Here is a 16,550-nt window from a genome sequence, read left to right as displayed (position 1 = left end):
CCCCTGATCCAGCAGCTCCAGCAGCAGTGAGTGAGAAACTAAGTGAACCCCTGATCCAGCAGCTTCAGCAGCAGTGAGTGTAAAACTAAGTGAACCCCTGATCCAGCAGCTTCAGCAGCAGTGAGTGTAAAACTAAGTGAACCCCTGATCCAGCAGCTTCAGCAGCAGTGAGTGAGAAACTAAGTGAACCCCTGATCCAGCAGCTTCAGCAGCAGTGAGTGTAAAACTAAGTGAACCCCTGATCCAGCAGCTTCAGCAGCAGTGAGTGTAAAACTAAGTGAACCCCTGATCCAGCAGCTTCAGCTTCATGTTTTCTGGAAATCCTGATTTCATGTGAATTTAAGCACCAAATAACGAACTAAACAGCCTGAAAGTCACGACGAGACTCAGCATTTACACTGAAAACAGTTTTATTTCACATCCAACATTCAGACAAACTGTCCTGATACATTTAGTCCCTGAACTTCTCACCTGACCACAAGGGAAAAACAACAGGGACATTAAACTATCACAGAGCCCTCTGAATTCAATCTGACAGCGAGTCTGAATCATGCACCACTAATTATTTTACAGTATTTTACAGTAAATGAACACAGAAATGCAGAAGAACTAGATTATCCCTGCGTTTTTACCCAGAATTATTCCGTCATATTTGACCTTTTCTTAAAAATATCTACAATGATGATAAAATAATCCACTCTAACAGAAGGTGGAACTCGTTACATCGACTCTCCGCTGTGATAAATTCTGGATTTGAACTTTTAACTCAAATGAAGCTGATTTAAACATGAAATATTTGCAGTTTTTTTTGTTTTCGTTCAGAATATGAAAATATTTTAGACATTTACTGCTAAAATAAAACGATAAAAAACACGTGGATTTATATTTAAATGTAGCATCACGATAATTCTAACAAATAAATATATAATCTGAGTTCAAACAGTCACATAGTTTATATTTTATTAAACTAATATTTGATTATTAACAGACTTTAATTACATTAACATTTTCTCCCATTAAGAAAATCTGTTTTTTAACCTTTAGGAGGGTAAAATAAGTTCATTTATTGTTCAGACATCAGTGAAACAAGCAGATCAAACCGGATTTTCCGGGACTGAAATATGTTGTCAGATTAAAAATAAATCAGATTTATCAGAAATAAAAAAAATCAAAAGCTGCAAATTAATGAAACAATATGTGTTGTAACACAACAGCACAAAGACCGGACTGTAAGCTGATGTGAGACTGCTTCTATCGTCTGTTTCACTTTAGGATTCATCAGTTTCCCCAAAGATTAAAAAACCTCCCAGGCAGCAAAGGACCGAGGTCACCCCGGATGAGATTTAAGAGTCCTGACACCCGGCTGCATTAATGGAGTCACTCCGCTCATCAGTCAGCTGCTGCCCGTCCATCCTGCTGAAAAGCTGCTCCTCTCCTCTGCTGCAATTCAATTCAATTCAGCTTTATTTATAAAGCGCCAGATTACAACAATTACAGTCATCTCAAGGCTCTTAAGTAATAAAGTCCAATTCAAGCCAATTGGAATTCAATTCATTGTAATCATAATCCAATTAATTCATATGGAGCCAATTCAAAAATAATATCCGAGCTAAGGAAACCAACAGATTGGACCGAAACTTGTCTTCAGTCCAATCTCCCGTCCTGAGCCTGAGGGACTGTGGAAAGGAACGACTCCCTTTAACAGGAAGAAACCTCTGGCAGAACCAGAACCAGGAAGAAACCTCTGGCAGAACCAGGAAGAAACCTCTGGCAGAACCAGGAAGAAACCTCTGGCAGAACCAGAACCAGGAAGAAACCTCTGGCAGAACCAGAACCAGGAAGAAACCTCTGGCACAACCAGAACCAGGAAGAAACCTCTGGTAGAACCAGAACCAGGAAGAAACCTCTGGCAGAACCAGGAAGAAACCTCTGGCAGAACCAGACCCAGGAAGAAACCTCTGGCAGAACCAGGAAGAAACCTCTGGCAGAACCAGGAAGAAACCTCTGGCAGAACCAGAACCAGGAAGAAACCTCTGGTAGAACCAGAACCAGGAAGAAACCTCTGGCAGAACCAGGAAGAAACCTCTGGCAGAACCAGACCCAGGAAGAAACCTCTGGCAGAACCAGGAAGAAACCTCTGGCAGAACCAGAACCAGGAAGAAACCTCTGGCAGAACCAGAACCAGGAAGAAACCTCTGACAGAACCAGGAAGAAACCTCTGGCAGAACCAGGAGGAAACCTCTGGCAGAACCAGAACCAGGAAGAAACCTCTGGCAGAACCAGAACCAGGAAGAAACCTCTGACAGAACCAGGAAGAAACCTCTGGCAGAACCAGAACCAGGAAGAAAGCTCTGGCAGAACCAGAACCAGGAAGGGTGTCCATCCGCCTCGACCAGCTGGGGTTTGAGAAGACAGAAAAGAGGGAAAAGAGGGGGAAAAACACCATAACACCATTCAAAGGATACCTGCTGGAACAGGGAAACACAAGTTAATAACCACAATAATGTCACATGGACATAAAATCATCTGAGAAATTAAACAGGAGGAAAAGAGAGCAAAGTGAGGAAAGGTGAGACAGATGAGGTCCCCCAGCAGGCTGGGCCTATAGCAGCAGAACTATGGGATGTTTCAGGCTGAGCCATCCCTAACTATAAGCTTTATCAGAAAGGAAAGCCTCCGTTCTTCTTCCTCACCTTTTGTTTTCACAGCTTTCTCTCTCCCTTCAATCCTTCCCTTCTTCTGGGCTGCAGATGGAGCATAAACACAGAAAAAAAAGCCGCCCCGACCCCCGCAGAGCTCAAAGAAAAGCTCATCAACACTCATGAAGCTCAATGACTGACGGGGGGGGGGATAATATGTGAACGGCCGACATAAACAGTAACACCAAACCTGGAGTGATGGAAAGTCTGAGAAATAAAACAGCTTAACGGTCAGATTAATCAGTTTGGGGACGTATTAAACACAAAAACAGCTGTTATTCTGGCTCTTAATGACATTATATAACATATATGATGTACATGCTGGGCCTTAAAAAGGCTTAAATTGGGATTCTCAGAGACAGTAAAACTTTTCCTGTGGTTATGTTGTTTAATCCATACGCACTTTGGAAGTGAGTCATGTTATTCACATCTTGCTGTGTGACAGATGCAGACTGCACTCTGTATATAAATAGTCTGTCTTTTAGTTCCTGACTGGTTCTCCCTTCATATTTTGAAAACCTCCACGTTTCTCTACATTTTGCCCTGTTTTTGCTGTCATAAAAGGAGCCAGAATGACTAAAAACAGTCACTATAGTCAGAGAATAGCTTGCATTGCACTGTAGTAACAGTGATTATATCACTATGAATAAGAAGGCTAATCATGAAAATGATGCTAATTGTGGTAATGAGCAGCTGTGATCTATCAACTGTGGCTTCATAATGTCACTAAGTGTAGCCTCCAGGAGGAGAAGCTGCTAATAAAGCTCCAAACGAACAAAGAAACACAATAATAATTAAATGATTCTGTAAACTTTTACGTTTGTGAAGGAGAAGCTGGAACATTTTGAAGCGTTAAAGTAAAAAGTGCAGAGAGATTCAGAGTCTTCCCTCCCTGGCTGCTGCCTCCAGATGCCAGGCCTCTCCTCCTCTGTTATTATCCCTGAACCCAGTGAACCAGCGGGGATAAAAGCACGCTCTCTGCCTCACATTCGTTATTCCATCTGCTGTAACGGGAACCTTTGTGTGATGTTTCATGCCAGGATCAGACCTGCAGTACAGTGTGAAACAGTAAGTGTGAGCACTGCATGTACAGCACTACTTCTCTGTGATAAAGTAGAGGAAATGTCGCCCTGACATGGCACCACATGACGTGTGTTTTCACTCCAGGGCCACTGATCTGTTATATCTTCAAGATTAAACCCCGGAGGTGTAAACAGATGAATAATATATCTGTCACAGCAACAATACCAACAGAGGATGAGTGAAGAAGCTTTGGGAATCTCTCTGACGCAAAGGCAAGAGGCCTGAAGGTAAAATTACAGCTGTGTTTATTGTATGAGTCTGACCAAAACCAGACTTTTAAAATGCATCTAAACGTGTACGTCTGGCTGTAATCTTCTGAAATTTAGCTTCTAAAACCGGACCAGCACACCCAGATGATCCAGCTGGGTTTGAATCCCTCCTGCATGGAAACACTCAGATGGTCCCAGCTGCTCTGTTCAGGCTCCAAACTTCCATCTTTCTGCATCTTTTCAGTAAAAACAGTAAAGTTTATTAATCCAGCTGCTCTCATTCACATATTCTTATGATTCCTTTGTCAGAAACTGGGACTGAAATCAGCCCATTAAGACTATGTGTTTAAGCATTTCCAGACTGTCGCTCTGCTCTAATAAAATCCTGATTTTATAACCACAGAATCACAGTTAAAGCAGCTTAAAGACGGCGTCTGAGCTCAGCTGGACTTTGAAGACATGAGCAACTTTTACAAAGACTTGATATCTGTGTCAGAACATCTCCAAAAGTCAGTTCTTATGGGTTTTTAGTATGTGGTACCTGTCAAAAGTGGTCCAGCGAAGACCAAGCAGTGAACAGAAATAGGGTCATAAGTCTGTCTGAACCCACAGAAGAGCTAAGGTTAGCGGTTAGCATCACTGTGTGATCGAACCACAGATACAACCTAAAGCTCATCAGGACAAGTAAACAAACCAAACATGCTTTATTTCAACTGACAGGGAACCAGTTCAGTTCTCATTCACTCAACAGTTGTGTTCAAGAACTAACAGACCAAACAGCTCTGCAGCAAACTGACACATCAGTTCCACAACACCTGACCAGGTAAGCTGTCAGGAGGTAAGCAGGTGAGCTGCTGACCAGCCTGACAAAGGTCCAAGAGGGTGGTGGTGTCTGTTTGAGCTCCTCCTCTGTTACTGTGGCTGCGACAGAGCTTCAGGCATGTTGACAGTATCCATGTGCCATGTTTGCAGAACATTAAAACGGTAACTTCTCACAGGGACCGGGTTGTCTGCTCATCCAGAGTCCGGTCCACTGAGAGTCAGAACCTGAAGGTGGAGTGAAAGAAGTTTCCTTTTACATCACATAGACAACTGAATGTGTTTGTTTCAGTTAGTCTGGAAAAAGATCTGCCTGGGAAGCATGTAGGTATTCATAAACACCCTCCAGCAGCCTAAACAGTGCTGCATACCACACACATGCCGAGTGGGACTCCTTTCTTTCAGCAGAAAACTGCAGGCTGACGAGCTGCAAACACTGTTCAGGAATGGTTTCAGAACAACAAAGAGTTCAGTTCTTTAATTTCCCAGATCTTCAGTGGGATCTGCTGGAAAAACAGTCTCAACCAAAAGGGCCGAAAGGGATTCTTCTGCTAACATCCTGGTGGCTAATATCACAGGACTTCCTCAAATACCTCGACTGATCAGATGTGTCTCTGCTGCCTGAGGTGAAACTACACATTGTGAGACATGTGGTTTTCACATTGTGTCTGATCAGTTCGTCCCTTTGGTTCATGGGGGGGTTAGCTGAGGAGATACAGACAAACATGTCCGTGTCTTTGTTATTACGTGTGAAACATGAGTATGCTTGTGCTTATTTGTATGAAGACCGGATATTCTAACCATGAAACTCCATCCAGCAACCCGATAAAGTCATGGTGTCACTGAGTGTGTGTGGATACAGTTTTATGTTGATAAATTACAGTCACTTCTTACTTAACTGATTACTTAGAATAATCAAATAATACTGTTTTAGATCCAGTTTGAATTCACAGCAGTAAAGAGAGTTTTGATGTGAAGATGGCTTCCACTGAAACATGGAGTCATTAGAGGCAAACAAAGAAGGATATCAATAAAAAATGACGTGTCGACTCATGACTGAGTCTTGCCAATCATGTCTTATTGTCCTCATTATAAGTGTGTGACGCAGTCTTTCTCTGTCTAACAGGTTGAACAACAATGAAACCGCTAGCTTAACATGCTAGCGTAACATGCTAGCGTAGCATGCTAGCTTAACATGCTAACGTAACATGCTAATCTCTGTTTTGGGTCTATTCTTCACATCTAGGCTACCAAAATTGGATATTTGTGGCAATATTTTTTCAGTGTGGAGGCAAGATCAGCTCACAGAGTTGCCTGTTAACAGCAATTTTACAGCTACTCGTAAATTTTACGATGATATTCAAAGTCCCACACAGAAGTTAAAGGTGGAATCAGACTTTTCAGTGTCGGACGACACAGGAGTCGAGATCAAACATTTGCGGTGTTTTGAATATTCTAATTGCCAGCGTTGTTACTTGAGTTAATTAATTTCTTGTGTGTGACACCAGCAGGTTTAAGCTCTACTGGCTAAAAGATGGCCAGCTATAAACAGCCGGAGCTTATTAAAATGTCTCATAAAGTGTCACCACGTGGAAATAATCCTGAAGCTTGATTTGTGTTCGTCATATTACTCCAAAATTTAATTTCCATATCTGCTGCTGAGCCATTCACTGAGAAGTTATTGCATCTCTGGTGGTTCACTTTCATTCTAGTTTTTGTGACACCAACATGTGTGAGAAGCGAGAAAAGAAAAAAACACCCTTTGTCACCTCAGGTTTCACACAGAACAGAGAAATAAATCAGTTCTGCACCAGCTCTTAAACTCAGTAAATCCAGCCTGAACAACACATCACACTGTGTCATTAGTTATGGAACAAAAACTGAGACAAAACACAGAAGCAGTGAGTTAAAAACTAAGTGAACCCTTCCTGCAGGAACTAAGAGGATAAGTAGCAGCCAGGAGCTGCTGATCAATGCTCTGATTAACTGATCCTCAGTCAGTGTGAGCAGCTCTATAAAAGCAGGAGTTCTGTCAGTTTAACACGATGCCAAGGAGGAAAGACACCAGCAATGATCTCAGAGAAGCAGCTGTTGCTGCCCATCAGTCTTGGAAGGGTTATAAGGCCATTTCCAGACTATCTGGAGTCCATCATTCTACAGAGAGAAAGATTATTCACAAGTGGAAAACATTCAGGACAGCTGTCAATCTTCCCAGGAGTGGACGTCCCAGCAAGTTCACCCCAAGGTGAAGAAGCCCAGAGCTACATCTCAGACTCTACAGGCCTCAGTTAGCATGTTAAAGGTTAAAGGTCACCCCAAGGTGAAGAAGCCCAGAGCTACATCTCAGACTCTACAGGCCTCAGGTAGCATGTTAAAGGTTAAAGGTCACCCCAAGGTGAAGAAGCCCAGAGCTACATCTCAGACTCTACAGGCCTCAGTTAGCATGCTAAAGGTTAAAGGTCACCCCAAGGTGAAAAAGCCCAGAGCTACATCTCAGACTCTCCAGGCCTCAGTTAGCATGTTAAAGGTTAAAGGTCACCCCAAGGTGAAGAAGCCCAGAGCTACATCTCAGACTCTACAGGCCTCAGTTAGCATGCTAAAGGTTAAAGGTCACCCCAAGGTGAAAAAGCCCAGAGCTACATCTCAGACTCTCCAGGCCTCAGTTAGCATGTTAAAGGTCAAAGGTCATGACAGCACAGTTAGAAAAAGACTGAACAAGGATGGCTTGTTTGGAAGGGCTGCAGGAGAAAGCCTCTTCCCTCTAAAAAGAACATGGCAGCACAGCTTAGGTTTGCAAAGCTGCATCTGAACAAAGCTCAAGACTTCTGGAACAATGTCCTTTGGACAGACCAGAGCAAAGTGGAGATGTTTGGTCCTAATGCACAGCAGCACGTTTGGAGGAAACCAAACACAGCATATCAGCACAAACACCTCATACCAGCTGTCAAGCACGGTGGTGGAGGGCTGATGATCTGGGCTGGTTCTGCAGCCACAGGACCTGGGCACCTTGCAGTCATTGAGTCCACCATGAACTCCTCTGGATACCAAAGTATTCCAGAGTCAGATGTGAGGCCATCTGTCCCACAGCTAAAGCTGGGCTGAAACTGGCTCATCAACAGGACAAAGATCCCAAACACAGCAGCAGATCTACAGCAGAATGTGGGAAAAAGGAAAGAATCAAGGTGTTGCAATGGTCCAGTCAGAGTCCAGACCTCAGCCTGACTGAGATGCTGTGGTGGGACCTTAAGAGAGCTGTGCAGAAACCAAAGCTGCAAACCTCAATGAGCTGAAGCAGCGCTGGAGAGAAGAGGGCCGAGATTCCTCCAGAACCATGAGAGAGACTGAGAACGTCCCACAGGAAACCATCACTGCAGCTCACTGCTGCTGAAGCTGCTGGATCAGGGGTTCACTTAGTTTTACACTCACTGCTGCTGAAGCTGCTGGATCAGGGGTTCACTTAGTTTTACACTCACTGCTGCTGAAGCTGCTGGATCAGGGGTTCACTTAGTTTTACTCACTGCTGTTGCAAGCTGCTGGATCAGGGGTTCACTTAGTTTTACACTCACTGCTGCTGAAGCTGCTGGATCAGGGGTTCACTTAGTTTTACACTCACTGCTGCTGAAGCTGCTGGATCAGGGGTTCACTTAGTTTTACACTCACTGCTGCTGGATCAGGGGTTCACTTAGTTTTACACTCACTGCTGCTGAAGCTGCTGGATCAGAGGTTCACTTAGTTTTACACTCACTGCTGTTGAAGCTGCTGGATCAGGGGTTCACTTAGTTTTACACTCACTGCAGCTGAAGCTGCTGCTACAAGCTGCTGGATCAGGGGTTCACTTAGTTTTACACTCACTGCTGCTGAAGCTGCTGGATCAGGGGTTCACTTAGTTTTACACTCACTGCTGCTCAAGCTGCTGGATCAGGGGTTCACTTAGTTTTACACTCACTGCTGCTGTGTTTTGTCCCAGTTTTTGTTCCATGAATAATGACTCAGTGTTGATCTGAGGTTGGATTCAGCAGTTTATCAAGTGTGAATATTTAATTAAGATCATTATTTGTGGAGATACTGAATGACTCAGAGACAAGAACAGGTTTTCTTTTTGTAGTCATGAAAACAGTGGCTTTTTAATGTAAACACTACATTCGATTGGTTTTTCCAGCACGGACATCCCACATGAAATAACAACCATTCACTAAAGAAGAGTAGAGGGAGAGAAAAAAGCTGCACAGAAAAAAGCATTCACTGGCTAAAGAACAGAACAGAGAGGAGGTAAAAAAAGTGAGGAGAACAGGAACAAAATGGCAAAAAAACAGCTTCATCATGTCATTTTACACAATTGTTTTCTCTTTTCAAAACTAGAAATGAAGAAGGAGAGGTCTATATCAATAGATTGATGAGGGTAACACAGATTAGGTGTGAATAAATAACCAAATCTACTCATTGTGTGTGTGAGTGTGAGAACTGTGCTTTTCATTATAGACCTGGAAGGTGTGCGCTAAACCGAGAACAGAGAAGAAGAAGAAGAAGAAGAAGAAGAAGAAGAAGAAGAAGAAGAAGAAGGAAGGAGCATGACTTTATACAGTGTTGAACATCCCTAACGAGCGGATGCAGCGAGAAACGTGCTCTCCCCAAAAAAGAGTGGTGTGTTTTTCTTCTGAAATAATAAAAAATAGATATTGTTATAATATTATATTTAATCGTTCTGAGTCAGGCTAAGGTGAGGACAACGGTTCTAATGCAGGGAAACAGGCAAAACGGTACAGGGAGGGCAGGGTTAGGGCACAGTTCAGAGCGTTACAACAACACCGGTCGAACCCTTTGTAAAACATGTTTCATTTAAAAAAGGGAGATACACAGAGAGAAACGTTCTGGAGCTACAAAGCACATGAAAGATTATCTTTTAAGAACATTACACCAGAGTGATCCGTGTTGGTACCGTGGCAACAGCCATGTTCATTGGTTTTCTTCTTCACTGTAGTAATAAGTGTAGATTTTTGTCCCTTTTCGACTGCAGGAATCCCAAAATCTACACTTCTCCTTCAAAGCTGCCCCTACGACTCACATTTTTTCAAATATTTTACCCCCAAAATCCCCCTCAGGAACCAATAACTCCGCCCCCCCGCAGCTGCTGTGATCTCCTCAGTTTGTTTTTAGTGGTTTTTTTTCTTTTCTGTCTTTTGCAGTTTTTTTATTAAACAAATTTTATCTGAACAGTAATCACGAGTAGCTTTATGTTATAAGTTTTATTATTAACTGGTCTCTTTATACAAAGGCTTGAGTATCTCATGCTATCTGTGTAGGGGAGGAGGAGGAGGAGAGGAAGAGGAGGAAGAGAGGAAGAGGAGGAGGGTGCCCTTTGACCCTTTGACCCGGATGTTTGGGCGCCATGCAAAAACAAACTGAAAGGACAGAGAAAGGGATGGAGATGAAAAAGGTAAAGATGTGAGTACGAGGAAAGAAGATGATCAATAAATAAATTAATAAGTGAGTTTCTTTACATGGAGAATGTTAGCAGGTTCTAACTGTGAGGAAATTGGAGTTTCAACGTTGTGTGTTTGCCTCTAAAAGCGAATCTATCTGCAGTTCAGAGCTCTGTTACATGGCACCGACTTTTAGGACATTTCCTATTGGCTCTGGAACCCGGCTCAGCCATTGGTGGAGTGGCAGCGAGCAGGTTTGGGAAACAGGAAGCCTCATTTCCTGTCGATGAAAACCAGCTCCCGAATTCAGTTACAAGTTACTCAAACACAAAACCGAGTTACGAACATCTTCAAATGTCTTCCCTAATGTAAACAAAAGACTACGGTTAAAAATCAGCTTCCAAAGTGTCAGCAGGTCTTCAGTTTTAAGGTCCTGGCTGACTTGTCTGGTGCTGCTTTAACATATTTCTGAAAAATAAAAGAAGTTATGACATAATCACCACTACAGCAAAAGGAAACACAAATACGGGTGTCAGGTGAGGCAAAATGTGAGTAAAGATCAGTGTACGGACTGATATTCATGTAATAAATATACACACGATCAACGAAACATCAAACAGCAGTCGTAATCAAAGGAAAAATACAAAAATATCTGCAAAAAAAAGTACAGGCTTCGGTTTTGTTAACAACAGCGGCCGACAAAGTGAAAGAGCAGGAAACGGAGGCTTTCATCGACTTTGTTCAAGAAGTTTTCAAGGCTGCAGGGTTTCATTTCTTTACTGAAACTAATTTGTTTGCTTGGCAACAGACCAAAAACAAAAGATCGGGGGGGAATAAGAGCAAGAAGAAAGGAGACAAGAACTAAAAACATTATATATATATATTTTTATATGTACGTATGCCTATTATTTTAAATGATCCTCGTTATTAATATGTACCTAGTTGCATTTTTCTTTTTTCTTTAAAGAATCAGGAGAATCATCGTCGTCGTCGTCATTTCCACAGCAGTGTCAAAGGAACAAGAAGGAGGGGGGGGGAGGACAGGAAGGACGGGAGAAAAGGGGGGACAAAAGGGGGAGGACATTACAGGGCCTGTGGGCGCGCTCAGTACAAGCCACACCCTCGGAGGTTGTTGGCGATGATGATATCGGTCACGGCGTCAAACACGACCTGGATGTTTCCTGTATCCGTGGCGCAGGTCATGTGACAGTAGATTTCCTTATTTGGAGAGCGATTCTTGCTCTCGAACTGTGCTTGGATGTAGGCTGCGGCGTCGTCGTAGGTGTTGGGTCCTGGGCAGAAAGACAGGAAGACATGCATGAAACGGTTCTCAGGGGGTCAGGGACGAGTCATTAAAGCTCCCACAACCTATAAAACACTGTTTTGTTCCCCAACAGTCTTCATGAAATCAAATCACCACCCTGTTGTTGTTCCATCAGCTTGTTTTCATGCACTTTTTCAGTGTGCACATACAGGAATGATGGCAAACGTTCTCCCAGAGCTGTCAGCGTTAGCTGTTAGCTGTTAGCTGTTAGCTGTTAGCGGTTAGCGTTAGCTTTTAGCTGTTAGCTGTTGTTCTTTATGTCAATTTGGCTCTGCATCGTTTTCATTTATTAGTTTTACCTTAAAGTTCGACTCTTAAACACCAAAACGAACACACTGATCCTCACAAACCAGCCCTTAATAATCACACAACAGCAGCTGTTAGATGAATACATTTGCTTTCTGTTTTTCTGTTACACAATGACACTGAAGGCGCATCACAGGCAAACACTTTTAATAAAATAAGATACTTTTTTATCCTGGATCAAGTCTAAGAAGGCAGCGAGTGTCCAAGTCATAACTCTCCTGCTTATTCGTTCAAACAATGGTTATAAATCAATCTTTTCCCTGCCAAGATTAAACTAATGCCTCAGACTCAGGCTACCGCTGGAGGTTATAACTGGGAACAGAGATGTTCACAAAGTGGCAAAATCCTTCAACTATAACTTTGCTTCAGTTACTGAGTACAGTAAAAAACATTATTCAGCAACATTGTCTGAATACTGTCAGGATTCAGACAATAAAACAGGATTCATGTAATAAAAAAGCTAAATAAAGAGACACGGAAGCATCATACAGGGAGGCTAACGCTACTAAATCAAGCTAGAAGTAAACTACACATCAATCGCTCTTTGGAATAAAAGAGGATGCACTGAAACTAAGAAGCAACAACTGAACCGAAGACTAAAAGGTAAGTCGAGCAATAAAAACTCAAGCAGTGGTAACTTCTGCTGTGAAATTAAAGCATTAGCTTAAGTTAGCTCAGAGGCTAAAGGGTCAACAGGAATCTAGGTGCTGTGATTTTTTTAGCTTGCTTCGCGCCAACAGATGAGCTATCCATGCTAAAATATGGCTAGCTGTTTGGGTTTTGTTCACATAAACGAACTGAAGATGTTAAATGTTCTGAAAATGTTGTGTTTTTTCTTTCAGTTTTACTTTCTTTGGACCATTTCTCCACATACATGCAACTTGGGTGGAAGGAGAACAGGAATGAGATCAAGGCACTTCCCACGGTCCTTTCAGCCTTGCAGTCCCTCGCTGGCGGTCAGGTGTGGACCGATGCTAAAGCCTCTAACAGCACTTTAAAATGATCACATAGTGGATGTTTCCCATGACTCTCTGAAAACTCAGAAAGCTTGTATGTTGGCACCCTTGTATGGAACAGAAGTGAGCGTTTAAACACATTTCCACTGGGTGGTAAAGGCTGGTGAAGATGGAGCGTGTCAGACAGACTTCCTGTTATCATCAGGGCAGAATATAAGTGAAACAGGATCAACTCAGAGAGCTGATGTGTGTGAACGCCTAAGCCTTTTCCTTTTATGTGTCACAGCTACATCTGCCTCCAACCTCCTCTTTATTCTCCTTTTACAGCTGCTGTTTCGGGAGCCACTTCCTGTCCCTCTCCTCTTTCCTCCCTCTGTTTATCAGCGTCTGCCATCGCTCCCTCCCTGCTCTGCTTTTAAACACAGTAAAGTAAATCTCTTTTCAATCTGATGTTCTGCAGCTCTTCAAACATTCGGCTGGCCATCTCTGCTGCAAACTGACCCCAGGCTGTAAACAGACACTTGGATTTAAAGTGCCACATTTCTCAGATGGTTTGTAACTCAGAGACAGTAAATGTCAGGTCTGGTCCCTCGCCAGAAGTACGATGCAGAGCTGATGTACTGAATCAAGAAGCTGTAAATCAGTCGGTGGAAAAAAAACAACTCATATGATATCAGCTCAGTTCCTGCATCTTTACTCTTTGATTATTTCAGAACTTAACTTATTAGGTTTTAACTCAACACAAAATCAGGCTCATTCAAAGTTTGACACACGGCTAAATGCCAAAAGATGGCAGAGAAAATTCCTCTTCAGCTTTAACTCCAATAGAAACAGCACATTCGCTTATATTAAGCAAGAACGAGCTCATTTCTATGCGTATTAGCAGGAAGTGACTGACTTTAATGCCACTTAGATCTGGAGTGATCAAACTGTTATAAGATAAACAAACTCAATCATTTCCTCACATCTGCAAATGAAATTAAAATGAAAAAACTGACTTTTTTTGATAATTTTGTAACCTGTTTACTTTTTAAAATTGTAATTATTTTAGATTAACACATGAATACAAATGTAGGCCTCCAATAAAGCCGAGAAGAAGGAGTGTTTGTGGGTAATCCGAATGAGTAAAGACAACATGGCAGCAGCTCAGAAATTAGACCTTTGTTTCCTTTGTTCAGATGTTAGTGATAGGCTATGGGCTAAATTTGCACCTGAACATTATGCATACAGTGAAGAAGGGTGTTTAAATAAATCCCCCGACTTACGGTACGATACTACGCTCAGCATCTTGCAATATGCTGCCATTTGCAGCTATAATTTTGCATTAGATTTGCAGTTTCTGCACCTTGGAGGCAGCGTACTGCACAACCTCTAGGGGAGGAGAGAAGCTGCGAAGGAAAAGATTCTTTCTGTTTGGAATACCAGAAGAAGACCTTAACTAAAGGTGTTGTTTCCTCATACCAGAGTAAGTCATGGTGTTCCTCAGGGTTCTGTGCTTGGACTCACATATAAAACAGGTTTCTGCCTTCTTTCACCTTTGTAATATCATTAAAATCAGGACCATCCTGTCTCAGAGTGATACTTCATGCATCTGTTCCTTCAGGACTGAACTACTGTAATTCCTTATTATTGGACTGTCCCACATATTCTCTGAAAAGCCTCCAGCTGATCCAAAACCCTGCAGCCAGAGTTCTGATGAGATCCAACAGCAGAGATCATGTTTCTCCAGTTTTAGCTTCTCTTCATTGGCCCCCTGTTAGATTCAGGATAGAATTTAAGATTATTCTCCTCACATATAAAGCTCTTAATGACCGAGCTCCATCACATCTTAAAGATCTCACAGTTGGATATTTCCCCAGCAGAGCACTTTGCTCTCAGGCTGCAGGTTTACTTGTGGTTCCCAGAGTCTCTAAAAGCAGAATGGGAGGCAGAGCCTTCAGTTATCAGGCTCCTAAAAGCAGAATGGGAGGCAGAGCCTTCAGTTATCAGGCCCCTAAAAGCAGAATGGGAGGCAGAGCCTTCAGTTATCAGGCCCCTAAAAGCAGAATGGGAGGCAGAGCCTTCAGTTATCAGGCTCCTAAAAGCAGAATGGGAGGCAGAGCCTTCAGTTATCAGGCCTCTAAAAGCAGAATGGGAGGCAGAGCCTTCGGTTATCAGGCCCCTAAAAGCAGAATGGGAGGCAGAGCCTTCAGTTATCAGGCCCCTAAAAGCAGAATGGGAGGCAGAGCCTTCAGTTATCAGGCCCCTCTCTGTGGAACCAGCTGCCAGTTTGGCTTCAGGAAGCAGACACCCTCTCTATGCAATCTGTTGGGTTTAATTGGTTCTGTATGAATTGGACTTATTCGGAATTGAATGAATTGGATTTGATTGTATCTTGAGATGACATTTGTTGTAATTTGGCGCTTTATGAATAAAACTGAATTGAATTGAACTGAATGAACGTGTTATTCTTAATAAACGGGAGGAAGTCAAAGAAGCTCTTGGGTCTCTAACATGGATTCATGCAACACTCAATGCATCAAAACATAATTTTAGCTTAATTTTAGGGGGCTGGAGCCAAAAAACGGGATGGAACCTGGAGCCTCTGCTGTGAGGTGACGGTTCTGACCGCCACACCGACCCATAACAACCCAGCAGGAGGATGTTCAGATCCACAGTCTCAAAGTTTCAAAGGTTCTCCTCTATCTGCACCCAGCAGAAGGTCATTAGTCACCTTAAGGAGTGCTGTCTCTGTCCCATGAAGTGTTCTGAATCCAGACTGGAAGCTATTAAAAACATTATCTTTCCTAAATGATATCAACTCTGCAGATGACATCAGATCAGGGGCCCAAAGCAGGATTATTTAAGCAGTGGGTGCACAACGGCATGTTTAAAACTGTCAGGAAAACAGCCAGAGCCCAGAGAAACATTAAAAAATGTAATATAACAGGGCTGAGAGAGGCTGTCAAACAACCATCGGATCTAATTCCACCAGCGTGGATCTAATTATACATTTATTTCACAGACGATTCTCTTAACAACAGTATTTAACTCAAACTGCACAAGTTACAGCACAAAACCCACAGAAGAATGCTGTATTTCACTATAAAAACCACTAGAAAAAGGCTCAGAAGTGCAGTTTTAAACAACCCACCCTGATAATTATTGAGCCTTACAGGTGCCAGCAGGTGCATTTTATCACCTTTTAACACGTAGAAGATATAACTTTGTACATATGTCCAAATATATAAATTTTCTAAGAACAATCTGGGCTAAAATGTGCTGTCAATACTCTGGGTTAATAATATATGCTGCAATAAATTTACATTTTCATGCAACAACAGAAGAAATCGAGAACCAGCAGCTGAATGCCAGCTTTAAAAGTGCATATTCCTGTTTATTGTACCTGTGTATTCAGGAAAGCAGATGCTGAGAGCGGACTTCTTAATCTTCTCTGCAAACAGATCCTTCTTGTTGAGGAAGAGGATAATGGAGGTGTCGATGAAGAACTTGTTGTTACAGATGGAGTCGAACAGCATCAAAGACTCGTGCATGCGATTCTGCAGAGACGGGAGGATGAAGAGCAGCGATGAAACGGAGAGAAAATGGGATTAGGTGAGAAGAGGAGGGAGGACGGGGAGTGAAGGAGAGCAGGAAAACGAATGAATGAGGAGAGAGAACAAAGAGGAAAGAGGGGGAAAGTTAGCAGTGAGCTGGCAGAGTTTCTTACTTTCCTAAAATTATGCATCTTTCTA

The 16,550-nt window shown here is 42.6% G+C and overlaps 1 protein-coding gene across 1 annotated transcript in view; it reads right to left on the bottom strand.

Annotated features, from left to right (window-relative positions):
• Positions 1 to 9,454: 9,454 nt before the first annotated feature.
• LOC140307760 (guanine nucleotide-binding protein G(o) subunit alpha) overlaps positions 9,455 to 16,550 on the bottom strand; it is a 141,576-nt gene continuing 134,480 nt past the window's right edge. The window contains exons 7-8 of the mRNA XM_072386752.1: positions 16,202 to 16,355; positions 9,455 to 11,522 (exon numbers count right to left, since the gene is read on the bottom strand). Of these exons, the coding sequence (XP_072242853.1) occupies positions 11,335 to 11,522; positions 16,202 to 16,355 (342 nt within the window). The 3' untranslated portion in view covers positions 9,455 to 11,334. The remainder of the gene's footprint in view (positions 11,523 to 16,201; positions 16,356 to 16,550) is intronic.

This window comes from Leuresthes tenuis, unplaced genomic scaffold, assembly GCF_036924035.1.
Source record: "Leuresthes tenuis unplaced genomic scaffold, fLeuTen1.0.hap1 SCAF_5, whole genome shotgun sequence".
In the NCBI taxonomy this organism is placed as follows: Eukaryota; Metazoa; Chordata; class Actinopteri; order Atheriniformes; family Atherinopsidae; genus Leuresthes; species Leuresthes tenuis.
The sequence above is the reverse complement of the archived record's forward strand: the minus strand, read 5'-3'. Positions and strand labels throughout refer to the sequence as shown.